Raw genomic sequence first — 27,864 nt, 5'->3', positions numbered from 1 at the left:
GAAAAATAATAACTTCCTTTATGGCTTTTTAAAAATCTGTTTCTACCCTGGCTGGTGTGGCTCAGTGGACTCAGTGATAGCCTGCATACCAAAGGGTCACGAGTTCAATTCCCAGTCAGGACTCATGCCTGCATTACTGGTCAGGTCCTCAGTTGAGGGCATGCAAGAGGCAGCCACATGTTGATGTTTCTTTACCTCTCTTTCTCCATCCTTTCCCCTCTCTAAAAATAAATACATAAAATCTTTTAAAAATAAATAAGTAATAAAAATGAGTTTATTTCATTCTTTTCAATATTCAAAAAATTTAAAATGATGGTTAATAAAATACTGATATTCAGAGAAAGAAATACTTAGTTGCTAATGTGTTTTGAATACTCATGCTAATAAATCTATGTGAAATGCATTATTTAATGCATTTAATGTAATATTAAATTTATTAATTTAATGCATTTAATGTAATAATACATTCACATAATATACATTTCATAATATATATTATTTATACATTCTGTAATTTTAAGAACAGGTCTCTAGTAAAGTGGTATAATTTTCAGGCACAATCACAATACATTTGAGAAGTTATGACATCTTCTTATCATATCCTGGTGCCTATAAGTTAACTGTAATTTAAAAATAAAAGAGCTTTTAGTAAAAAACAGAAAACTACTTGAACAACAATTAAAAAATAATAAAAACTCTTTTCATTTAACATTTGAAGATAAATATAGGTTTATAAAAACTCATGTATGTTTTCATGCATATATGTGTGAATATAAAGTAGAAAATAAGCTTAGTAATAAAAATATAAAAATCAGTTAGAGCTCATAAAAACAAGTCTCATAAATGTATTTCATAACTTCCAGAGTTTTATGTAGCTTAGTTTCTTTTTTATCTCAATATTTTATAGAAGAGAAGAGGGACCCCAAACAGCAATTGCATCCTCAGCAAAATGCAAGAAAATAAACTGGAAAATTTTACCTTCTAGGGAGTTATTTCTTTAAACTTTATTATTTTAAACGTACATTCTTCTGAAATTATCAACTTAAAGGGTCTCACATCATAGGTAAACTTATCTTTATTTTTAGAAACTTAGAGACTATTTAATATATGAGTACTTTCCTGCTATTATTTTAGTTAATGTTATATATTATCTATTTTGACAAAATTTCATTTTCACCAAACCTCTACCAGCTTAGATGAACTTACTTAATTTGATGGTTTTTAGAATAAGTATATATGTGGCAAAGCATATCGGTAGTTCACAAATAAGCAAAAACTACTTTCTGAGTATTAAAATCCAATTATTTTTTGTGCCCATGGCTTCTGAATCCAGTGATACCAAAGGCCACTTCTGAGCCCTGTGGGATTTCTACCTGTCATATCTAAGGTTCTATATTTCACTTAACTGCAAGATGGTTTCATTTTATTCCTTTGTCTTGTGTTTCATAATAGCAACTTGCTTTACTATCTTCCTGATCATCTCAGTTTATCCACTTGCCCTAAATTCTATATATATTTTATTGTCCAGTATTTGTAATAGACACTCAAAAGGTAGCACAAATTTATTCATCTTTCCCTCAATAATATAGTATATTTTGAATGTCTGCAGTCACATATTTCAAGTGCAGATATTACATAATTCAAATAGATTGTACCCACTTTTTGCATTGTCCCTTCTCCTTTCACCCACACCTATTGCACCAGGTGTTTACTCTGCACTTTACTTTAACTAGCCAATATTATTCAAGACCCCTGCAATATCGTTGAGACTTGATAGAAGTTTTTTTTCCAGTTTAATTTAATTATTTATTTTTTAAATTTAATTATTTTTCAAGTACAGTTTTCTATTACTCCCATCCCATCCCACCCCTGTGCTCCCCACTCCCTCCCATTTCCACCCTCCTCAGTTGTTGTCCATGTATCCTTTATATATGTTCCTTTAAATCCCTCCCCTATTTCCCCTGAAATTCCCTCCCCTCTCCCTTCTGGTCACTGTCAGCCTGTTCTCTATTTCAGTGTCTTTGGTTATATTTTGCTTGCTTGTTTGTTTTGTTGTTTAGCTTCCTGTTAAAGGTGAGATCATATGGTATTTGTCCTTCAACACCTGGCTTATTTCACTCAGCATAAGGCTTTCCAGTTCCATCCATGATGTTGCAAAAGGTAGGAGCTCCTTCTTTCTTTCTGCAGCATAAAATTCCATTGTGTATATGTACCATAGTTTTTTGATCCATTATTTACTGACGGGAACCGAGGTTGCTTCCAACTCTTGGCTATTGTAAATTGTGCTACTATGAACATTGGGGTGCATATGTACTTTGGGATTGGTGTTTTAAGATTCTTAGGATAGCAGTTTTTATTATTAAAAAAATCGGTGACTCTTTATCAAGATGTTAAGGCCTTCATTCTCCAAATATAGTCACCAAATATATTACTGTCAGAATGCTTGTTTCTCATGTAACTGTTGCCACTGTGAAACAATGAAAGCATCCATGAAATTAGCATTAGCTACCCCAGGTCAAAATTTTGAATCGGCTACATAGAAGTTCAAAGACCTCACTCAGATTGCTAATTTCCTCTATTCCAAATGACAATAGCAATGTTTATCTTGTAAAATTATTCAACATTATGTACGTAAATGAGATAATTTAAGTAAATGTGCAAACTTCAGCACTCTGAAGTTATTAAATGTTTGTTGGATCTGTTTTTAACTGTAACAGAGCTGGTTTCCCTATAGGTTAATGTAATGCCATGATCAAGATACTTTACCAGATCAAGATACTTCAACATTTACTCAGTAACTTCATGTTCTCTGGTATCTTCTCTTTAATCTGTGGTTTTAATCTATAATAACTAATTTTTCAACTAAACATTGAGGATACATTGGAAAATAAAATTAGTATCTCCTTTGCATGTGCAGTGTGTGGACCACTGAGAGGCAAGTTAGTACAAAACAGGTCTCAGCACTAGAAACTCCTTCTTGAGAAAGAAAAGAACAAACTTAAAGAAGACTTTCCACAGCTGGTCTGTAGTGAGCTAACAGGAGGGGGACGCAAGAGGATGGTGTATAGGCAGGCCATAATTAGCCGCCCAGATATTTTTTCAAGTACTCTGTGGTTTTAAATGGAGAAAAATTATTCAACTTTTATTGCAAACAAGACAACAAAAGAAGCAGGTGACCACCTACGTGGGAGAGTGTTGTTAGGAGAAAGACAGGAAGCATCTAGGGTTGGTGTATACACTGGAGGTAAGTGTACTAAAGAAGTATCAAGTAGAATTGGTTAACAGTAACAAGTGGTTTTACTGACACATGCTTGAATGAAGAGGAAAAAGAAAAAGAGAGGTTCCTATGTTTATAACTGGAGGGACTAGGTAGATGTCTACACCATTTACTGAAAGGAGCAGGGTGGGGAGGGCTTGGGAGAGTGGAGAGAAAATGCTGACAGGTTTGAGATGGAGAAATAAAATAAGTGGAATTTACTGACATTTTTCACCATTTTTATTGTGCAAACAATTTGATCAATACCTAAGAATTGGGAAATACATTACAGACAACAGTGTCTTGCAAATTAAATTAAAATGGTGTATCTGACTTAAATATTTCTGAGTGATCGGTCTGCCATGGTTCTAAAAGTGGGCTAGGTGGAGGTGGGCAAAGGGGGAGAGATGGGTACATACGTAATAGTGTCAGTGATAAAGTAAAAAATAAAAATAAATAAAAGTAATGCTAATGCCAGAGCTTAATACATACAGTATTTTAAAAAACAAAATTAATTAATGTATTGTTTAAGACACAAAAGTATTATTTGTCAAACTTAAGAGGTAATGATTGGGGGGATAGAAAATATAACTAAAATTGTCTTGCTATAACCTATTTTTATTAATAAGCTAGATAGAGTGACTTTTCAAGTATATGAAAATTAAATATTTTCCATTTGGTATCAGTGTGTTAACATGGGAAGTTTTGTGTTTTATGTTCATTTTTAATAAGACAGGTTAAGATTAACTGAAGACTCTGTAGGAAGGAAGATGAGCTATTCCATGTAAAGGCAACTAGTCTATATAAAGACCAAGAAACAATAGTCTTGGTACTATCTGCTGCTTCAGAGCGAGTCAAAATAATAATAATAACTAATCAGATGACTATACATGGTTCCGAAAAACCCTTCATAACTCTATACACTTAAGCATAAAGAATCAGATTCAACTCTACTTTAAACAGTGAGATATCCTATTTTTAAACTTAGAAATCCTAGTATAACTGTCTTGCAGACTCCCTATTTAAGACTCTAAATAAGCAAAAGTCACTAGAGTGAAAAGAGCACAGACATAGCATCATACAGAACATTGCTGCACTAAGGGCATCACCCGCGGGCAAGTCACTTCAGTTCTCTGATGTGCAGGTTTTTCATCTATTAATGGAAGGAACAGTCATCTCATCAGCTCGATATGAGGACAAATTTGTTTAAAAGTGCCTGGTGCAGTGATTGACATAATAGATGTTTACTAAATGCTATTTTCCTTTTTAATTCCCTATTACAACTACTTGATCTTTTGTAATCTGATTGAATAAGTACACGGTTTGTTACATATTTGTAATCTTTCAAGAATTTCATTAGGATTTATATTTAAGGTGGAGTTGACAGCTCTGCTATAAAATAAAAATGAAAGAAAAATCAACAGCAATCGTTATTGACAAATATAAGTAGAAAGCACTTTGAATAGAGTAATCATTCTTTTGAATTAGTTTATTATTCAGAATAATTTTACTAAAAACTATTAGGCAAAGCAATTAAATTACATAATATTATGATACATAAAAATTAGGAAGAATTAAACATGCCTCTGCACTTTTGAAACTTAATGAATGATCCATTTGGTCATTGGACTCCTCTGATCTATTATTAATTGGTCATTTTAGAACAAAACTCTGATGAAGTAGCTCCAATTACAATAACATTTTATTTTTTAAGGACTGTATTTATTTATTTTTAGACAGAGGGGAATAGAGAGAGAAAGAGAGGGGGAAAACAGCAATGCATGGTTGCCTCTTGCATGTCCCCTTCTGGGGACCTGATCCACAACCCAGGCATGTGCCCTGACTTGGAATCAAACCGGCAACTTTTTGGTTCACGGGCTGGTGATCAACCCACTGAGCCACAACAGCTAGGCCATAAAATAACATTTTTAATTGCCAATCAGATCATATCCAAACTCCTTAGTAAGTCATTAAAGGTCTTTCTAATCTGACCCATTCATTTGGTCCACTTTCTCTCTACTTTAAATCTACACCAATATTCCAACAAAAATATTTCTATTTACTTGCCTTTCTTGGATTATGCTATGACTTGCCTCATCTCTAACACTTTGATCATGCTACTTATCCCAGCTTCACATACTCAGTTCACACTATCATATAACGCTAGTCTACTTTCAAGACCCTATAAAAAAAGCACATTTAATTTGTGAAGTAATATCTTATGTATCTCTTCAACAGAATTAATTTTACTTATACATCTAGTATTTAACTAACATAATTACAGCTAGATGGATAGAGAAGTGATACCCTGGAAGATAAATACCTTTAGGCAGAGTGTCACATACATGAGTTCTGAAGCAATACTTATTGAATGAACTTATTTATATGTTAATTAATGGTAATGAGATCTGCCCCTGAACAAGAGTCCCAATATAACTCCATGAGTTAAAAAAATTATCAGATATATTTACTTAAGTTGCACTCTATTGTCTATTGTTTCCTTATAGTGTAGAGTAATAGTCATTCCGCATGTCTTAAATTTTTCTAAAGTTTCATTGCCATCTTCTCTTAAATACTCTAAAAAATGTTAGTTAGTTTTTAGGAGTCAAGGATCAGATATCTACATTAATGGTCTTATATAGTAAACAGTAATTATAATTAGGCAGGAAATGACTCGAGACAAAAAATAATACAATTTCATCCCTCAATATGAATTCCCAAAACCTCAAAAAAATAAAATCCAGGTCAGGCAAATCAATTTTCATGAAATATGTATTTTGTTTCAAAAATATAACTAATATCAGATGCAGCAGTGCATTTGTTATCAGTCTGAAAATCCTCAAAGTACTGTCCAAAATTATCTTATGAACTGATTAAAATGTTTAAATATTCTCAAATTAATCTGGCTTTCCACAGTAAATAGTTATCATATTAAAATTATTAAAAGGATAATAAACAATTTTTTATATGTTGTCTGAGGCAGTAGGCCAACCGCACATTTCTAGTCTTACAGGAAACTATAAAATCACTTCTCTTTGTGGTAGATATTTTTTTCATTGTATTGCCAGTTGAATCATCATCAGTACAACTGATTGTTAGGAATTTAAACGAGCAAAACCCAGAAGTGCAAATTAAGTACAAATCTATAATTGTCCATATTTTGAAATCCCAAACAATTCAGTTCTGGCAATTATTTTGTTACCAAACTGACGTGGGATCTTCATGCTTTCCTTTATTCCATTTAGTATGAATATTTAGTTTTTCACCACAAAAGCATTAATATGTTTGATTGTGAGTACTGCCACAAACCTCAGTACTAATATTACAAAATATATGGCATAGGCATCACATCACTTTTGTATGATTTGAAAAATTCTTAACTCTGGAAAACTTCTGGTTCTAAGAATTATAGGCCTACACATCAAAATATAAGTTTACATTAGTTATGAAACTGAAATGTAAATGAAGAGTTAATTTGAATGTGTTAAATGTTTGGATTGATATATTACAAGTTATCATTACTTGCGTTTTAACAATTATAAGAATGAAATAATAGCTATGTATGTTTACAACAAATATTCATCTTCTACATCCTGACTCTTTCTTCAACTGCTAAAGCATAATTTCCAGCTGTCTCTTATGATACTCATTTAAACTCTCTTTTTTTTCTTCCCAAACATTCCCTTGGTGAACTTACCCTGTCTTTACCCCTTTTATAAACCAAACTCAGTTACCCAAGACATGATTCTAAGATCCACTATCACACAATTTTAAACTACTTCACTGCGTTCTGGAAGTTCTCTCAAAGATCTGGTCAACTAAATTTTGTTTTGTTTTGTTTTTCATTTCTCTTAGTATATTTGGATGGTAGTTTTTTTTTTTAATTTAGTAAGCCAATCCAGTATGCAAATAAGCATTAGTCATTTTTAGAAAACACCGAAAGTTCAAACATACATATTAATTTAATATGTGTGGTATATATATACATATATACTATATAAAAACTGAAAGGCATTAAATAGTTCAAGTGATGATTCATTCACTTGGGTATCACATGATTTCCTTTAGAAACCCTTACCCCCAAAATCAATTTTATTTTTTATTTTATTTTTTATTTAATTATTGTTCAAGTACAGTTTTCTGTCTTTTACTTCCATCCCAGTCCACCCCCCAGTGATCCCCACCTCCCTCCCAAATTCAATTTTAAATGACTACCAAGCAACATATTAAAGTAATAAAAATAACAACATATAGTAAAAGGAATTTGTAATCTTTCACTTGGTTCCATTCTTGATTCTTCTTTACTACTCTGGGTTTCATTTTGTCTTGTCCTGGGTTACTTCTTTAGCTTCCTAATTGTATCCCTATCTCCAAAGGGATTAGCATAAAAGTCATCTCTTTAAAATGAAACTTTGAACTGTTACTTCTTGAACATACAGTGGCTCCCTCTCAGTAAGTCCATCACTGGGCTTCTCATACCCTTGTCAGCCTCATACCCACCAATCCCAACTTCACACACTCCTATTCATCTGTACCTAATAGTAACTTACCATATGGTGCTTATTGCATCTCTGTTTCTGAGAGTGCTCTGTCATCCTCCCTTTCCGAACTTCACTCTGCCAAATGATCTAATCATTTTCTAAAGAGTCAGCTCAAGTGTCCCCTTTATAGGAATTTTCTTCAATTTCTCCAATTCTGGCCTAGGTGTTCATTCTCATGACACCATTAATATTTGAGGCATATCTCTCACTGCAACAACTTCATCGCTTATATGTCCAATTCTCTGAATACAGTGTGAGCTCCTTGAGGACCCAGTCAGCACCTTGTCTCATCTTTTTATCCCAGGAATAGTTGTTTATTTAAGAAAATCAGTGATTGAATAAAGGAACTCATGAAAAGCTCTCATAGCACTACCATGCCTTAATGCACTCAGAAATAATCAGGGATCTGCAGCTAGAAGAATTGTAGGTATTGTGCGCAGATTGAAGAAAAAATGTATACATACATATATATATATATATATACACCCTTGTGCTTGGTGACAAACAATACTGCAGTGTCAATGTCTGCACTTGAAATGATACATTTTACTGACCTAAGGGAGCTTTTATCCAATATATAATGCATGACCATATTAAATGTTTATTTAAAATATATGAAAGAGTCAAGTTGTCCAGCATTATTGCTGATATCCTCAGACTAGTAAGAAAGTAAAATGTGATGAAAACCCGAAGTGCCTGTACTACCTCAACTGCCAATTTAAAGACTCTAGTGAAGTCACTTAATCTGTTTGTTTTGTTACCTATAGTCTAGGGGATATATAATTCAAATTTCTTTTTACCCTAATGTTTTATAATATGGTTTCCAAAAACACAGAGAGCCTGTAATATTAGAATGTACTATTAAACTAAAATAATGGAAAACTTCTGGAAGAAATAATTTTCTTTGAGTTCTTAATGGACAGATGAGCTAACAATCACTCTAGATTTCCACAGTTGGCAAACATGCTCCTAGTTTCATAAAAGTACACAATATTAACATAGTAGCATTTAATTTATAACATGAAATATATAGAGATATAGATATACACATATATATGTTCATTATAAAATGCACAAAAAGGAGAATCCTTTGATTTTGTGAAGTATTTGAGAGATTATGATAATGCTAAGTGTAGAGAAGGTGTCCCTGTCCCCAAGAATGAGTCAAAATGGGTTTCAAAAGTTTGGGGAAAACTGTCCCATCATTTCCTAATTGGAATATTTTAGCAAAAATTATTGCTGTGCTTACTAAAAGCAAGAGAAATCTCAAAATTACATGAGTCTATAGTAAATCATGCAACACTTGTTAGGAAGGTTTTACGATGAGCAACAAATGTGAGGGTGATAAAATCGCTATTTTCATGATACCAGCTGCTGGCTTCTAGAAGCAGATGTTTGCACAGGAGAAAAAGAGATATCATTGAAACTTTTAAAGTTAGTTGAACTATGGGACAGTTGCAATGTTTGGTAAGCGAAAATTAACTGAAGCTGCTCACAGTTTGTGGACCATTTTATGCAGTAAAATGGAAAATCAGATGAATTCTGAAAGCCCTAAAAGATAGAACAGTAGGTAAAAAAATTGACATTAAAGTGCTTGTAGATAAATTCAGCCCAACAAAACTTACAAGACTTGAAAATAATAGAAAATCTTGGCAAATAATACAGTCTTGTAAATGCCACATATGTGAATCATAAAGCATTAATGCCTTTTAAAATTCATAAGTGATCTTTCTGAAATTAAATATTGAACAGTTCCTTCCTACCCCCATATATATGGCAATGATTTTCCATTTCCTTCCTGACATATTTAGTATTAAGAAACTTATAGCAACATTTATTTTAAAATTATTTTCAGATGTTGCCAGATGGCTGCTGCTGAGAAGATGGACATCGTCATTACCTTCATGTTCTTCCTTATGTAGAGGTGAATTTGCTGTTGCCTGTTATAAGAAGTTCTAGAAAAAGACACTGCTTGATCGAAAGGGTCAGAAATACTGTAACCATGGTGGAGAGAGTAGAAGTCAGAGCCAAAGCTTTAGAGTAGAAAACTACTATCCTAAGTCACTTCTAGGGGGAATTGAAAAATAGGTCAAATTTGTGTTCAGTATCTTAATCCTCTGTCCAAACAGTTTCTCCCCAACTCTCAATATGTGGTTATCCTCTTACTGCAGTGGAAAAGAGCCTCAGGGAAATTTAAAGGAGTGGAACTCAGAACCTCGTGGAACTCTGAAATCATATAATAAATGCTGCAGTCATTTAAACTAACCTAATCATCTTTTGAAGGTAAAATGCATAAACAAAATTTTTTTTAATATTTTATTTATTTATCCTTAGAGGGGAAGGGAAGGAGAGAGGGAGAGAAACATCAATGTATGGTTGCCTTTCATGTGTCCCCTGCTGGGAGTTGGCCTGCAGGGACCTGGCCTGCAACCCAGGCATGTGCCCTGACTGGGAATCGAACCGCAATCGTCTGGTTTGCAGGTCCGCGCTCAATCCACTGAGCTACACCAGCCAGGCGTGTAAACAAAATTTAAACACTGACTTAAAAGAAAAAAAATTCCATTAGCTTTTGTTTTTATAGTTTTCTAGATTGTCCTCTGGGAAAACAGAAGGCAACCCTTAAGAATGTAATTTAGTTTTAAAATTGAAATTCATTGGAGCAAACCTGGCTCATTTGGAATTTCTATTATTCTCAAATTTCTATTTATTTTATTTTTATTAGATTTTAATCATGGATTCCATTGTGAAAATTTGGAATCTGGAATGAAATTTAAGAAATAAAATTTTCTATCATTAAAGAGAGAATATTAAAGGGGCACAGAATTAAATAGCGGGGGGAGGAAATTGAATGGAGCAACACCTGAGGATCAGTAAAGTCCTGGAAACCCGCCACAGGAGAAGGGACTGGCAGCTGCCTACTGAACAGAGCAGTTAGAAAACGATGGTGACTTTTCCCTGGCGTGGGTTGTTAACAGTTATAATGTACGATGATATTCCACTCAACTCAAATTGAAGAACTTGGTTTCATTCAATTGTAAAGATATCAAGAAGATTGATTATCCCTGGATAATTGATAACTACCACTCGGTACCAATAAGATTTCTTAGAGAAATCACCAGTCATCATTTACATAAATGGAACACTTTTTACTTGAGAATCAATAGGAACTACTGAATTTTAGGGAAAGCTCATTAAATTTTTTGAAAGAAAAAAAAAAAACAGTTGTTGCTAGTAATCAAAACAATTTAAAAGCTTTTGGTGGCTAGAAAAATCAAAGACCAGAAGTGGCCAGAAGTCAAACATTAAAAAATGTCCTGAGGCATAAGAAGTAAATTAACTTAAAAATGTTGGTTTTATCCTTTATAACACTGTATGTTGTATTTATAACACTAGTATAAAATAATAGTGTTATATATAACACTATTTTTTTAGTCCTTGGTATAAATTGGTTTTTCTTATTCTAAAAAACAAATTTAGAAAAATAAAATTATATATATATATATGTGTGTGTGTGTGTGTGTGTGTGTGTGTGTGAATTCTCTGTGTCATTTTCTGACAAACAATGATTATTAGATGGAAATATAAATATTTGTATTCCTAACTGTGTAATATCCTACAATGGTAGCATACAAATTTCAAAACATTTGGATTGTTTTATCCACCTACCTACCTAGAATATTCAGTGAAAGAAGTGTAGAAAAAAATCTAATTGAGATTAAAGGCACAAAAATGCAATAAAATAGAAAGAAAATAAGTACATTCTTTGAGAGTTTTTCTTAATCACACTAAGAAAAACTAAAATAACCTCTTTTTATTAAAGCATTTGTTAACATATAATCCTTAAAGCTATGTTCAGCTGATGTGCAATACATCACACCTTCAATTAACTACTGAACCCTTGTAACTATTTTTATTAAAATAATGGGCAACACATTATTGTGCTGTATATTCAAGAAGATTAAACTGATGATAGCAAAAATAAATATCAAGAACAGAACAAATAAAAAATTAACTGCACAAAAGACAAAAAACCTAATATTTGAGCTAATAAAATAAAAGCTCAAAAAGGCTTAGTTATAGGCACAGGTAAAACATCATTAGCATAAAAAGTTCCACTGAAAATGTGAAGATTTTTTAATTTATTTTAATTTCGAAGTTCAATAAATATTTTAACTTAGAAATAGAACATTATTTATCTTGAGATTATTTAAATAGAAGTACAAGCCAACTAAACTCATATGAAAATGTAAGATACAATATGCTGATTTATTGAAAGCTGTTAAAACACTGATACAATTTTGGGGGCCTTTTTTAAATTGTTCTTCAAGCACAGTTGTCTCCATATCCCAACACCACTTTCTCCTGCACCACCCACCCCTCCTACCACCCTCAATCCTTCTCCCTTTTGGCTTTAAGAAAAAAAATTGATAAATGAGTTTCTTTTTGTTTAGGTTCTAGTTACTTTTCCTAATATGAAATATACTTTTATTCTTTTATATATTGAAAGCATTTAATAGATACTTATCAAATAAGTGCACTAGTGAATCAAATTAATTTTTCTATGAACTAATATGTTAGCTAATCCTCCAAATTTATGTTTTAAAGAGTCAGATTTCTATTCATAGATTATCTAAGTGTGGCTTTCCAATTCATAATAATTGTCCCATGTTTATTAATAAGCATATGTGGAAAATGTGTTATAGGAGACCTTTCTACTGTCATTCTTACACTAGCAATATGTACGTATAATATTAAATAAAATATACACCAAATATATATTTTTAAGAACGGTAGCAACCTTTTTAAAATATTACTCTTTGATTTAAAAACATTTTATCAGATTTCAGTATAAATTATATTTTCAAACATAAATAAGACAACTTTCTTTTTCTATAGGAGTCTTTTTCATGTCCATTAAATACACTGTTGAGTTAATGAATGAAAAGGAATTAAAGTATTGATGTGAGCAGCAGTGTACTCATTTTTTATTTTGATTAATAAAGTTTCTCAATAAAGATATGCAAACTCTATTTTATCCAGCTTTACAAATAGGATCAAAATGAATTGTTTAATTCCTTCATTATACACATAGATAGATCTATCTTATGCTGTGAATTCACAGGCTAAGATTTAACAAATAACTACTTAATCGTATCTAAAAGACTCACATAATACTGCAGAGTCATAATCCATCAAGACCAGTGAAGTTATTTAACTAACCATTACATATGCAGAAACTGTAAGTGTTAGGGAATACTTACAGTTTAAATATTTAAATATTTAAATATTTTTTGTTAAAAATAATTTAAAAACCAATACTACATTATTACAAACAAAATTGCGGCGGTAAAAAGTCAGAAAAAAGTTATCTATCTGGGACGTACTACTTAGAAAAGAAGGCTTTGGGGAGGTCAAGTTTAAGGTAAATCCAACATAATTATATTCAGTGCACAAATATTTTTATATGGATATATATATATATATATATTTATTTATTTATTTATTTCCATATTGAATATATGTTTGTGTATTAAAATTTCAACACGATTAGAAAAGTTAATAAGGATTATATCCACTATCTGCTAAGGCAATGGTCCCTAACCTTTTTGACACCAGTGGGTGGGGGCAGGAGGCAGAGCACAGGCTCTGGCTAATGCCCGTGACCTTGCCCACTGCTCTCCTCTTGCTGTGTAGCCCAGTTCCTGACAGGCCATAGACCAGTACCAGTCTTCTGTCAGCCCAGGGCCCTGGGACCCCTGTGCTAGGTATATGTAATAAGACAGAATGCACTACAGACAGAAATTTACTTTCTATCAATTATCAATTAGTAGATGAATTAGCAGCTCTACGCACATAGTAGAAATCTAGTTTCTCATTAGAAAACTGAAATTATGAATATTAAGTATTTAAATACTGTGACTATTTTGAAAACTAATATTAATACATTTGTAATTCTGAAACAGTTTATATAACAATTATTTTTATTTATTATAACTGGAGATAAAAAAGAACTACTGATAGTTTAATTCCTATACATAAAGTAGTTTAATTCTCTTTGTGTAAATCATTAGCAAATATTCCATTGTGTTTGAAACAATACAAACATCAAAATTAATAAAAAGGCATATCAAATGAATAAATTGAAGGGAGACTTTTAGAATATATATACTTATAAAGAAGTATTTCTTTTTATCTCTATCTGAATAAAAAGTTTGTGCATATTTGATATCCTTGAAGACTTTGATGTAAATCAAAAATTAAAATGTCAAAACTCTGGTTTAGCTGTTATTTTACTATTAAAAACTACTTAAAAAGTAAAATATACACTAAAAAATACCAGCACACTAAGAGCTAGAGCATTCTAATCAAGTTTTCATTTCACTTAAAAGTGTTGAATGTACAGTATTAATCCTATAAACTAATATATTAAAATGTGCAAATCTAGCTAATATGTGCCATATTTTTCTTGTTAGTAAAATGCAAAATAGAAAAAGTTAGGGAGCATTTACAAAGGTAACAAACCTAGTCAATTTAATCAAATTCTCATTTAAGAGGAAAGAATATTATCCATGGTCTTCCTTATTCTGTTGTTACTGAGGTACTTGAATAGTTGTTTTTTGTCTGGGACAGACTTGGGATTTGCTGTTTATTTTGATACAATATTAATGGTCCATTCCACCTTAATATATCGTAACTCTAGTACTAACAGGTTTATAATGACTGCTTAAGCTTTACACTTGCTAAGCATTGGAAAGCTTCACTCACCTTGTTCAAGTGGTTGGCTTTTAGTTGAAGTAGTTTTCATCTTGAGTGCCTCCCTAACAGACATGTCACAGCAGGAGCCTTTGTTAGTGTCTTGGTCACTGTCAGCCTGATCACTGTCCCCGTGCCCACTGTCTCTCAGGCTGGCTCTTTCTGGGTCCTTAAACGTGGAGCTACTGAAATACATACAAAGAAAAAGAAGAGAAAGTGTTGTCTCTACAAGTTGGAATCTGAAGTGTTGTCTCTTGCAAAGCAATTTTGACATGAATGCAAATGGGGAAGCTGAGAAAGTTATTTAATAGGCCTTACCTTTGAACAAACTGCTGCCTGCTGCCCATGTAATTGGGCTCTGCGGGAAAATTGTCTGTCTGTGAAAGAGAAGGAAAAAAATACGTATAGTTGTACACTGGACAAATCTCCTGCAGAGCAACAAGATTTCCTAGTGGAAAAATGATTAATAATTCAAAAATTCCCTTTAATCTTCAGATTTGTACATTTTAATTAAATTGGAAATTGCTGACATGTAATTATGTACTCAGAACAATTAAATGATTCCGGTCCACAAATTACCTGTTAAAGTAAACAATGAGCCTGTCATAACTGGCATTCTCAGTTAGCACCAGAATGGATAGCACTGTGTTGTTTCATTATTCAGATATTAAGATTGAATATTTGTGGGAGGAGTAGAAAAATGACCTAATTTCTCCATATTAAAAGTATGAATTATTTAATAATACCCATTTTTAACATAATTACATAATCTTCTGGGAATCTATGCCTCCCTTGATATAATATCATTTTAAAGTCATCCACTCCTCAATGGAGAGATTCAGGCCTTTTCTTTCAAATTACTAGAGAGGAAGTAGAACAGTATATGGGTGGGATACATACAATACCATATACATATGATATATTAGAGAATTGTACATCTGAAACCTATATAATTTTATTAACCAATGTCCCCCCCAAAAAAATTCAATAAAATTAAAAAATACATAAGCATGGCACATATAATTAATTCTCATCTACATCCTTACTATAGAAATTGAATGCAAACAAGACAAGGAAAAATATGTTACTTCCTGGTTATTAAAACAAAGTAAAAAAAAACTAGAAATAAAAATGTTACTTAAAACATGGAGAGTAAAGACATTGAGAAACCAGGCTTGTTTTCGTGGTTGTTTTTACTGCTTCCAAACTGACATGGAGATCTGCCAAAAAGAACTGAATTCTCCTTGTATCATGGAACAGAGTCTTTTGGGAGAAAGAGACTAGATCTTTCATAAATCTCCCTATACTGTACATTCATATGCATTACTTCTTCTTGCAGCTGACTCCAGGACAAAGGTTCTCCTGTTTTCTGCATCACTTCGTATCACACCATTATGCTCTGAAGCAGCTATGGGTTCCTACAAGATCATGCAGCATGCAAGTATCAGTAGCACAGGAGCACGCAATTCATGAAGCAGAGGGCCCAAGGTAAGGCTTAATATAGCGCAATATGTGTTTTCCGTATAAATAAGGTTAATTTAAACTAACAGTACTCTTTTTTCTTCCCATATAATAATTTAAATCATAAGGCTTTTTAAACTGTTACTGGAAAAAAAGAAGAAAAATGTTAAGAACAACAGCTTAAAGCATTAAGTTTCAATGTCTATTAAAAGTTTGGAGACTGAAAAAACACTAACGAATATTTTCATTCATTATCTTTTGTTGTTTTTCAAATGAATTTTATCAAAATAAGTGTAAAGGTAAGGGTAAAGAAGGTAATTTTGTTTCTCACACCTAATCTGCTTTCACCAGTAGTTGGTAGCAGACATTTTTCATTAACATGCTTTACTTTTGTCTACATTCTGTGAAGCAACTTATTTTTTTTAATGACAAACTATCAGTTTTAAGGATAACTTGAAGATCTAATAAGAATAATAAAAACCACCACCATGGGCAAAAATGTTTGCAAAACTGTTTTTTCAATATTTAAAACTATAATTACTTAGAAACTCCACATTTTAATTTAACAAAATTTACTTCATCTTTTCAATTGGTCAAACATATGTATCCAACCTAATGCCGATGTCAGTTAAAAGCTAAGGATGAATGTCTTACATTTCAGAAAAAGAGAATCCTGGGTATTTAGGAGAGAGTAAAATGTAACCTGAAAGTGGAAACTCTAGTTATAATAGATAAGTGCTGTTATAATAAGTAATCTTGTGATTTTAATGGATTTAATTAGGTAAAGCCTCTTAAGAAGTAGATGTGTACTCAGTCTGACACAGAGAGACACATTTGGGAAACTTTTCTTTCCCTGTGCTAATCAGAATAGTATCTAAAAATGTTTTCAATTTATTAAAGTTCTAAGGAGTTTTAATAAAATAAGAGACTTAAACTAAAAAATAAAGTGTGTCTTCTCATTGAGCAAAGAGCTGTTTTTAAATATTTGCACGTGAAAAAGCATGCATGTATGTATGTTTTCATGTATGTATCTGTGTCTCATGAACACTGGGAAATGGTATTGCTACCAAATAACCTTTTGATGGAAACACAAAAACAGAGCAAGTTAGAAAAGAAGTGACTTTGAAGGGAAAGAAAGAGAAGAAAAATAACAGCAGTGAAAAGGCAAGAAAAATAGAGGAAGAGCAAAAAGGGAAAAACAATACTATATATAAATGAGAAAGAATGAGGAGAGGGAGTTAAAACAAAAAATGGGTTTATTATTGTAGAATTTCACAAAGTACAATTTTAAAAGTTTATAACTTGATCAGTAGTAAAGTATCAGAAGTTTACTAATAATGCCAGTATCCATGCATTAAAATAGCTAGAAACATAGAGCACATGTACATACAGCACACCTGCATATCTCAGAGGACAAGGGAATGAGAAGGACTGGAAGAGATTATTAGCCTTTGGGACTGTATATGCATATATGCATAGCCCATGGACTCACACAACTATCTGGTAAAGGCCAATAGGGGTGAGGAGCGGGGAGCATCTGTGACAGTATCAACAATAAAAATAAATAAATAGGTAGAATGTGAGAGATTGTGTGTGTATTTATAATTATCATAAGGAAATAGCCATGTGGCCTTAACAAACAACTAATTCACTCTCAAAAAATCATACTGGCTTTATTAGAGAAAATAACATTTTCATTATTCAGGCTTCAAGGGTGTCAGAAAACTCATTTAAAATAATCTGAATATAAAATAACAATATTTGCATAGAAAATGGAAAATAGAGAAAAATAGACATGTGTATCAATATACAGCATTATTTAGAAGTAAAATGGCTTTCAGATATTTTTCAACATTGTACTCTAAAAACTGTGTTCTACCTAGTACATTTATAAATTAATTTTTAAGTCTAGGAAAAAAATAAATTTAAGGTCACCCACTTGTAGTTTTTTAGTGTCAGCAGAGTAACTAAATGTGAATATTTATAACTCCTGAAAACTTCATCTTCTTCCACCCAAAATAATCTCTAAAATATTTCTTCTTCATATTCAACTTGAACAGTCTCAACTATTATTTTTAAAAACATGTAGTTCACTATAAAATATGGACCTTGAATTGGGTAATTACAGAATAGATCTGAAGTAGACATTTTAGATACATGTTTATCCTATTTCAAAGTCAGGACAAAATTAAAAGGACAGAAGTTTGGGGGTTTTTGTAAGTTATTATTTGCTCGCAGTAGAAAAGATTTGAACTTATAAAACAGAGTATGCTCTCCTATTTTGACTTTGCCTGTTGCTTATTTTCTTTGATAAAAATAATAACAATTTAGATGTTTTTACTCTTTTTATACAGAAAACACAAAGAAATAAAAATGTTTCCAAGTAAACCCACAAAGTAGATATGAGTGGTTTCTTTAATTATTTATTTAATTATTTATTTAAAAGCAAAAAGCCTTTATGCTTTTCCCTAATAGTACTCAGTAAATTGATAAATTATATTCCAAATGAGAATTTTTATCAACAGTAGTTCATAGTCAAGTGTCATCTATAATTTGCTCATCCTTTTAGAAATATAAAAACACATCATTATTTTTAAAATGTGTGTCTCTGAGAAAGTGGAAAGGGAGCGACTACTGAAACTGAGTCCAGCTGGCTAACATTGGGAAGGCTCTCCATTTGTGGAAGTGGATTAACCAGATATAGTCACTTACATGCACTTAAAGAAGTTGTGAAAATGGATGGTAAAGGCAGTCAAAATAGTGTTTTTAAACTATTAATATATTACAATTAGAAATTTTAAATATGTATCTAACATTTGACAAATTCATCATTTATTAATGATAAAATTTCATCAAGTTAAAATAAAACTTTTTTAATTGTATAAAGGGCATCTACCAAAATAAAAGGTATAACTAATGTAATACTAATGAAAGATTGAAGAATTTTACAACTTCTATTAATCATTGTACTAAAAGTCTTGTATTAAAAGTACAAAAGTCTTTGTACTAAAAATACTAAAAAAAGAGAGGACACACACATTAGAAATGAAGAAAAAAAATACACACAATGTTATTGTATCCACAAATAATAGTATGTAGATAGAAATAGGAAGGAATCAAAACAAAGAAAATGTCTTAGAAGTAATAACTAAGTTAAACAAAGTTGCCATATTCAAAGTCTCAAACAAAAATCAATTATATTTCTGTATCCTAGCTATAAACTGGTCAAGATCAAAATTTCAAAAGTTTCAAAAATTTCAAAATTTTGAAATTTATTGCAATAAATTTATAATAGTTTCACGAAGATCAAATATTTAGCAAATAAGTACTTACAAAAAAACAAGTATAGAATCTGTATGCTGAACATTACAAAATTTGATTAAATAAATAAAAAGTCAACATAACGGAGAGATATATTGTGTTTATCATCAAAGACACAGCACAGTAAAGAGGTCAGGGCTCCTCAAGTAATCTATACATGTAGCATAACTCCACTCAAATACCCAGCACAATTTTCTGTAGATACCAAGGATTCAAAGTGTGTATGAAAAAGCAAAAGAATTGTAATAGCCAAAATAATTTTTAAAAAGTGAAATAAAGTTGAAAGAGTTACACTAACATATTTTAAGGGGAAACTTAAAATATGTTTTATTAAAAAAATAAAAAGACCCAAATTAACCTAGCAATTTTCTATTTACCTTGATGAAATGGAAATTATGTTCAAGCAAAAATTTGCGCATGGATATTTACAGAAAATCTCTTTGCCAAAACTCAAATCAGCCCAGATATCTTCTAACAGGTGAATAGACTGTGGTACATGCATACAATGGAGAACTATTTAGCAATTAAAAATAAATTATTGAAAAACTTAGATGAATCTCAAAACAATAATGTTCAGTGAAAAAAGCCAGTCTCAAAAATTTATGCTGTAAAATTCTACTTATAAGACTACTCAAAAAAATATGGGAAAACATATTTGCCAATGATACCTCAGAAAAAGTTTTAGTCTCAAGAATATATAAAGAACTCACACCACTTCACTCTAAGAAGGCAACTAACCCAATTAAAAAGTGGGAAAAGGACTTGGACACTTCAAGGAGGACATACAGAGGATCCAGAGATACATGAAAAGATGCTAAATATCACTAGCTATCAGAGAGATGCAAATTAAAGCCACTTCACACTGGTCAGAATGAGCATCATAAACAAAGCAACAAACAACAATTACTGGAGAGGTTGTGGGGAAAAGGGGATCCAAGTTCACTGCTGGTGGGATTACAGACTAGTACAACCATTATTGAAAACACTATGGAATTTTTCTCAGAAAACTAAAAATGGACCTGCCTTTTGACCCAGCAATTCCACTGCTAGGATTAATCCTAAAAACCCTAAAACACCAATCCAAAAGAACCTATGTACCCCAATGTTCATAGCAGCACAATTTACAATAGCCAAGATCTGGAAGCAACCTAGGTGCCCATCAGTAAATGAACGGATCAAAAAAACTATGGTACATATACACAATGGAATTCTATGCAGCAGAAAGAAAGAAGGAGCTTCTACCTTTTGCAACAGCATGGATGGAACTGGAAAGCATTATGCTGAGTGAAATAAGTCAGGTGGTGAAAGACAAATACCATATGATCTCACCTTTAACAGGAAGCTAAACAACAAACAAACAAGCAAGCAAAATAAAAACAATGACACTGAAACAGAGAACAGGGGGACAGCAACCAGAGGGGACAAGGGAGGGAATTTCAGGGGGAAAAAATGAGGGATTTACAGAACTAGTATAAAAGACACATGGACAACAAATAAGGGGAGTGGATGGGGGAGGGAGGAGGGGAACATGGGGGGTGGGCTGGGATGGGAGTAAAAGACAGAAAACTGTACTTGAAAAATAATTAAATAAAAAATTTAAAACATTAAAAAAAGGAAAACAAACTACTAAAACAGAACAGATTAGTGGTTTCAAGGGGTTAAAGTTGACTTACAAAGGGAGTTTTTGGATGAAAGAACTGTTTAGCAATCTGGTTGTGATGGTAGTTCCATGGTGCCATACATGAATAAAAATACATAGAACTCTGTACTCAAAAAAGTCTCATTTTACTGAATTCATTAAATATTCTCAATAAGAAGTGTTTCTGAACAGTATCTTTTAAAATTATAGTAAGCCAACTTTTGAAACCCATCTAGAAATTCCATTTTCATTTGGGTAGACTACAAATGGCTTAAAAATATAAAGATCTATTTAGCCACAGTAGCAAAGTCAAGTAAGAGCCCTGCAAGACAGGCACCTTAAATATGAATTATTTAGGTCAATTTTCATTTATTTCAAGGATGTTTTCTTATGTGCAGTTCCTATTTACCCAACCACAAAGTAAATATTTTAAATAAAGATTTCAGAATGCATTTTTTGCAAAGGAGTAACTTTTTATTTCGGTGCAAGAAACAAATGTGGCTGTATCATGAAGAACTGGGAGCCATCCTGAAAAATGGTGTTTTTAAATTGTGAAGTACCTTGTAAAACTGAGTCTGCATCTACAAGTGAATAGCATATCTTTATAAAGCCTCTAAAGATACTTAATATGAAATGATTATTATAAGATTTGCCAAAGTGTGTACAACATATTGTCAAAATAATTTTACAATTTAGAGGTAAAATTAGGATAATACTATCTAAGAATGTAGGTTTATATTTTATATGAGATAATATAGGACAGCTTTTTAGTTGTGTAATGCCATCCCTGGTATAAGTTTATAATGTTCTTAAAAACCTATATGCAGCACGCTAATGATGGTGAAATCATAATAACTGAATGAAAAGTCCAGCAAATTTTAAAACAAAACTTGTTTTTTCTTGAAAATATGACAATTGTGAGATGAGAAATATAAAGATGACATAATTTTTAATACTTTCAAATGAATTTCTATGAAAAACTATCAGAACACTAATCTCCAAGTACATTCCTGCAAAAGGAAGAGAGAATAATGTAAGAATGAGGAAACTAGATTTTATGGTTAGTTTCCACCATCATAAATATTATATAAGTAAATGTTGCTGGATTCAAACTTTGATCTGTGCCATTCCTGTGTGATAAATATATACACAACACCTTAGTGTTATTTTGCCAGTATTATCTTATATCTCCCATAATAGAGTTATGGGATAGTCAGGAAATTTCACATGGAGAGAAAAATTTTGGCATTTCCATAATTATTGGTATGAAAACCCAGGAGGCAGTAGCTGATAAACTGCTGACATTCTTGACATCCATTTGCCTTTCTGTGTCATTTTCTTCACATAAGAGGACATCTTTGGGACAGAAGCCATATGAATACATTCATTTCACAACATACATTTAGTTTGGATCATAAGCAATATTTTAAAATCCAGCATTTAATAATGTAAAATTCAAAGTATCTGAGATATTATATAACCAGGAATTACAAGGCATATAATAAACCAGGAAAAATAACCCTCACCTAAGAGAATACCCATCAATAAAAACAGACTTGGGGATGGAAAAGGTGATGGAAATAACCAATAAGCATCTCAGAAAATCTATTAGAAATATTTAAAATATGACCAGGAATGTAAAACTATGTTCCTGAGAACAAATGCCTCCTTAAATTTTGAGCCCTAAGTACCTTTCTTACATCTTCCTAAGTCAGGCCTGAAGGAGAAAAGTAGGAAATATAAAATGACCCAAATGAAACTTATAATATAAAAAAAACAATAGACTTGACAGCAGATTAGACACTGAGAAAGAAAAGATGCAGCATTTGTCACAAGGTTTTAGACCTTTTCCTCAATATTATATATAACATTAAATCTATTTTATGTGTTTATATGTATAAGATTTATATAGTATTTGTCTTAATATTAACTTTATGAATTTTCAGTACACTACTAGAGAGTAAAAATGGGCATGCAAAATACAAAATTATCTTCCAAAGGTTGAAAAAGAAAGTTTTAATTCTAGACATATTGATCTAAAATAAGAATTATTAAGAAAAAAATTAAGTATCCATTTGACTCTGACATCATCATTAAGAGACCAACTTACCTCTCACAAACTAATTTGGGGTTAAATGTGCAGTTATGGCTTTAAATCATATGATTTTAGGTTCAGTTATACTTAGATAATCAATGTTTTCCTAATCTGGAAGTAGAGGGGAATTACATTTTGAAAATTCCTCAGAATTAGAAAAGCCAAGATGATTGCATATATCATTGCTTTTGGGTTGAAAATGAAACAAAAGTCAAACTTTTCCCTTAATTCAGAGGCACTGCTCTTCACATTGATAACAAGTGTTCTTTTTGTAGCAGACTAAACACAAGGGAGTATTAAGAGGTGAATAATTCACTGTAAGCCTTTTCATACTGACATTGCTTCTGATAGCTTTGCCTTCAATGGAATATATGGTGTGGTTCTTTCTACATTGCTGAAGTAGGCAACAGTATTTTAAGCCACCACTTATAAAGTTATCTGACAGCACCTATGGACTTGGAATTTTAAAAGTGCATGAGGTATGGCAATAACTGCATTTATCACTGATTTTCAAAATAATACATTTCATAGAAGTATAGTGTGGTTGACGTTCATGTTGTGTTACTAAAGACACAATAAAAAGCATGAAAAATTCATACCACATTTATCAAAAACAAGAATCATTTTAAATGTAAAATGGAAGGACAACGATGCCATATTTTTAAGCAAGAATTTTGTCAACTGCTCAGTTAGAATGACTCAAATATTTCTTTCTTTTCTATTTATAAACAATGTTGTTATTTTATTTTTAATCATTACCTGAGGATAAGTTTTTGATGAGAGAGAGAGACAGACAGACAAACATCAATGTGAGAGAGAAACATTGATCAGTTGCCTCCAGAACTTGCCCCCACTAGGTATCTTGCATCCAGGCAATGTGCCCTGACCCAGAATTGAACCTGCAACTTTTTGGCCTACCAGATGACACTCCAACAAACTGAGCCACTCAACCAGGGCTCTTGTTTTCCATTTATTTTTTATTGTATTTATTGGAGTGACAATGGTTTATAAAAACATACAGGTTTCCAGTGTACAACTCTGTAACACATCATCTGCATATTGCTTTGTGTGCTCACCACACAAATTCAAGTCTGTTATCATCACCATTTATTCTCCCTTTGAACTCTCCCCTTCCCTATTTCCCTCTGGCAATCACAATACTGTTTTGTGTCTTTTTTTTTTGCTTAATCCCTTCACTTTTTCCACCCAGTCCCCAAACTCCCTCCCCTCTGACAGCTGCCAATCTGTTCTCTGTATCTTTGAGTGTCTTTCTATTTTGTTTGTTAGTTTATTTTGTTCATTAGATTTCACATGTAGATGAAACATGGTATTGGTCTTTCTCTGACTTCCTTATTTCACTAAGCATAATGCACCTAAGGTCCATCCACGCTTTCAAAAAAGGTAAATTTTTCTTCTTTTTACTGCAGAGTAGTATTCCATTGTGTAAATATACCACAGTTTTTTATCCACTCACCTACTGATGGACACTTGAGCCGCTTCCAAATCTTGGGTATTGTAAATAACATTGCAATGAACACAGGGCTGTATATATTATTTTAAATTAATGTTTTGGTTTTCTTTGGATATATTCCCAAAAGTGGAATCACTGGGTCACCAGGCACCTTTACTTTTAATTTTTTGAGGAAACTCCATAATATTTTCCTTAGTGGCTACACCAATATATTCCCCAAAACAGTGCAATAGGATTCCCTTTTCTCCACATCCTCACCAACAGTTGTTGTTTGTTGGTTTACAGGTTGATAGCCATTGGTTGGTTTACTTGTTGATAGCCATTCTGACAGGTGTGAGGTGATATCTCATTATGGCTTTATTTTCATTTCTCTAATGATTGCATTTCTCTATTGAGCCTGTCTCCACACACACACACACATATATATATATATATATATATATGCATATATATGAATACATACACGTATATATGAATACATGCATGTATACATGCATGTATATACATATACATGTATACACACATATACATACACATGTTGACCACTTGCATGATCTAGATGTCTATTAAAATCTCTTATGAATATGAACTTTTTAAATTTTTATTTATTTATTTATTTATCTTTAGAATGGAAGGGAAGGAGAGAGGGAGAGAAATGTCAATGTATGGTTGCTTCTCATGCGTTCCCTGCTGGGAACTGGCCTGCAATCCGGGCATGTGCCCTGACTGGGAATTGAACCGCGATCTTTTGGTTCGCAGGCCTGTGCTCAATCCACTTAGCTACACCAGCCAGGGCAATATGAACTTTTTAATAAATGTCACTAACTTAAATAATAATTTCTGTACCAAAATTAGATTCTGTAATTGATTCTGTAAAGAAAATCATTTTTGAGAACAAGAAAATTAACATAAAAGGTAAGATGGATGCTATTTCTTATCTATAAATCACACAAAATAGAGAATGCTGCATCTTCTACATATTTTTGCTGAAGCTTGGAGTGCAGAAGCCACAGCGGTGACACTAAATGCTAAATGTGCTTTCTCATTGGCAATGACAGAGCATTATACCACAAGCTGATGTCTTCTGATAAATATTCAAATATATATCCTGGTTGGTAATTTCAAATTCTCTGATTAATTCTTTCTCTTCAGTGAGGTCAACCTCTCCATCTTAACCCTGTCCAATAATTGGTCTTCTCTTTTTCTTCCAGTGGTGGGAGTGTGGTGGAGAAGTCTGGAGCTCTTTCATAAGCTGGGTTTTTACTTTCTCTCAGCCTTAGCAGACCTTTCCTCCTACTGTGTTCTTTATATCTCCATGAAGAATACTAAAGGATTTTTCAACTGGAGGAAATGCCTAAAACTCAATTCTCTGTAATTGGGCTTCCAAGACTAAAAAATTAAAAATTATAAGTAGACAATAAAAATCCACTACAGGCCTGAACTTCTAGAATTCTTGACATATGAAAAGCAAGAGAGAAAATGGAGGGAGACAACTTGGTGACAAATTATTTTACTTATTCTCATGATGAATGTTGAATTTTCTGTAAGATATATTTTTAAGTATTTTTTTTTAATTTTTGAAACTTGTTAAATAGAAAATTTTTTACAAATTAAATATTTAAATTACAACTAATTTTAGTCTAATTTATTTAGCTAACACAGACACCCTTTGAAACTATACTGCACTGAATCTAAACGTATACAAATTGTGTTATTTTGTCCCTTCTGTGCAAGGAAATTTGGAAAATGCTGTCCTATGTTAGGATCTTCAAAATAGTACTATTAAAATTTATTATTCATTCTTCTCATAGCTTTAGTAGACACAGTAGTATTGCTGTCTACATTTTTTAAACAAACTCCAGCTAACAGACTCTTATGGAGTTGCCCATGATATGCCTGATTCACTGTAGAACAATAATACTTGCCAAATACTGACAGGCCCATTAGTTGCTATATAGCTTCTCTGAGAAATAGAAAAAATAATGATCCATCCCCACAAAGTATCCAGCAATGTAATATGAAAACAGACATTTATTGAAGAAGATGCAAGATACAAGAAATGTTGTACGTAAAACATTGATGCCGCAGTCCTCTTCAAAGTAGGCATTTTGAAGTTCTCCCAATTGCCATCAGCTCTCGCATCATATTTTCCTGAATCTCATCAATAGTCTGAAATCTCTTCTCTTTCAAATGTGATTTTGGTTTTGGGAAAAGCCAGAAGTTTCCGGGTGCCAAAATTGAGATGTAGGAAGACCGAGTCACCTGGGTGATTTGATATTTTACAAAAAAACTCTGCACAAGAACGTAATGCGTAAGCAGGTGTGTTGTAGTGATGGAACTGCCAATGCCCAGTTGTCCATAGCTGTGGTCTTCTGAATCATCCAAATAGTTTCCATCAAAGAATGCTCAAGCTTAACATAAAATTTGATGCAGATCCATTGCTCTACTTGCTCAGTCATTTTGAAGGCAACACACAGTAAACTTGTTCACTCAACATCTATTGCCCCCACCGACTAGTACAGCTGAAGTCATCACTTTCATCCAGGCACATTCTAGTCCACTCTCTTGGGCTGCCAGGTTACATCAATGTCACACAAACAGTTCTCGTTATATTAACAATGGATGGAATATTCTGGACAGATCAAAATGTCATATATGACTCTGATAACTAGATATTTCCTTTGGTCAATAACATAAAAAGGTAATAAAGTTCACTTATCATGAAATATCCTAATGCATGAAGTAAGCCTAACTGTATGATCACTTACCATCATTATTGTCAAATAAATTGTCAAAAGTGGCACTTCAGAACAAACACTTACCTCTCAAAGTGCAAAAAATTATTAGGTTATATTAATTATTATGTAACATTCTTAAATAATTAATTTAAAAGGTGAACCAACCTGTATGTCTGTTATCCATTTTATCAGCTTTTTACAATACACTAAAAGTAAAAACTTAATGAATACAATGATTTCTTAAACACAATTCACCAGTCTTCTCTTCAAAATATTAAATTGTTAATTGAAATATAAAGTCTATTATTACATAATGGATACATTTTACAAATGATACTAAAACTGATCAATAAGGTCAGTTTCTTGTCTGATTGTGCACCAGTCTCTCAAGCCATTACCTGTATAATAGGTGCACACCAATTCCTTATAGCAGAAACAAAACAGAAGGAATTCAATGTGAAATTAAATGATGCTATACCTAATTGTTTTCTTCCTCTAACTCTAGTGAGGCACAGACAATTTTTAAGTCTTTATAATTATAAGCAACCAGCTAAACAACCAATATAGTTTACAAGAATTAGCAAATACT

At 32.2% G+C, this 27,864-nt stretch overlaps 1 protein-coding gene across 3 annotated transcripts in view; it reads right to left on the bottom strand.

Annotated features, from left to right (window-relative positions):
- Positions 1–27,864, bottom strand: part of PCDH17 (protocadherin 17) — a 95,589-nt gene that overhangs the window by 42,763 nt on the left and 24,962 nt on the right. For 2 of the 3 annotated variants that reach the window (XM_037066036.1, XM_037066038.1), the window contains 2 exons: positions 14,869–14,927; positions 14,563–14,735 (listed from right to left, as the gene is read on the bottom strand). In XM_037066036.1, the coding sequence (XP_036921931.1) occupies positions 14,563–14,735; positions 14,869–14,927 (232 nt within the window). The remainder of the gene's footprint in view (positions 1–14,562; positions 14,736–14,868; positions 14,928–27,864) is intronic. The other variant, XM_037066037.1, reaches the window with a different exon arrangement.

This window comes from Sturnira hondurensis, unplaced genomic scaffold (assembly GCF_014824575.4).
Source record: "Sturnira hondurensis isolate 20B ecotype Veracruz unplaced genomic scaffold, ASM1482457v3 Scaffold0016433, whole genome shotgun sequence".
Classification (NCBI taxonomy): domain Eukaryota; kingdom Metazoa; phylum Chordata; class Mammalia; order Chiroptera; family Phyllostomidae; genus Sturnira; species Sturnira hondurensis.
Note: the sequence above shows the minus strand (reverse complement) of the source record. Positions and strands in the feature narration are given on the sequence as shown.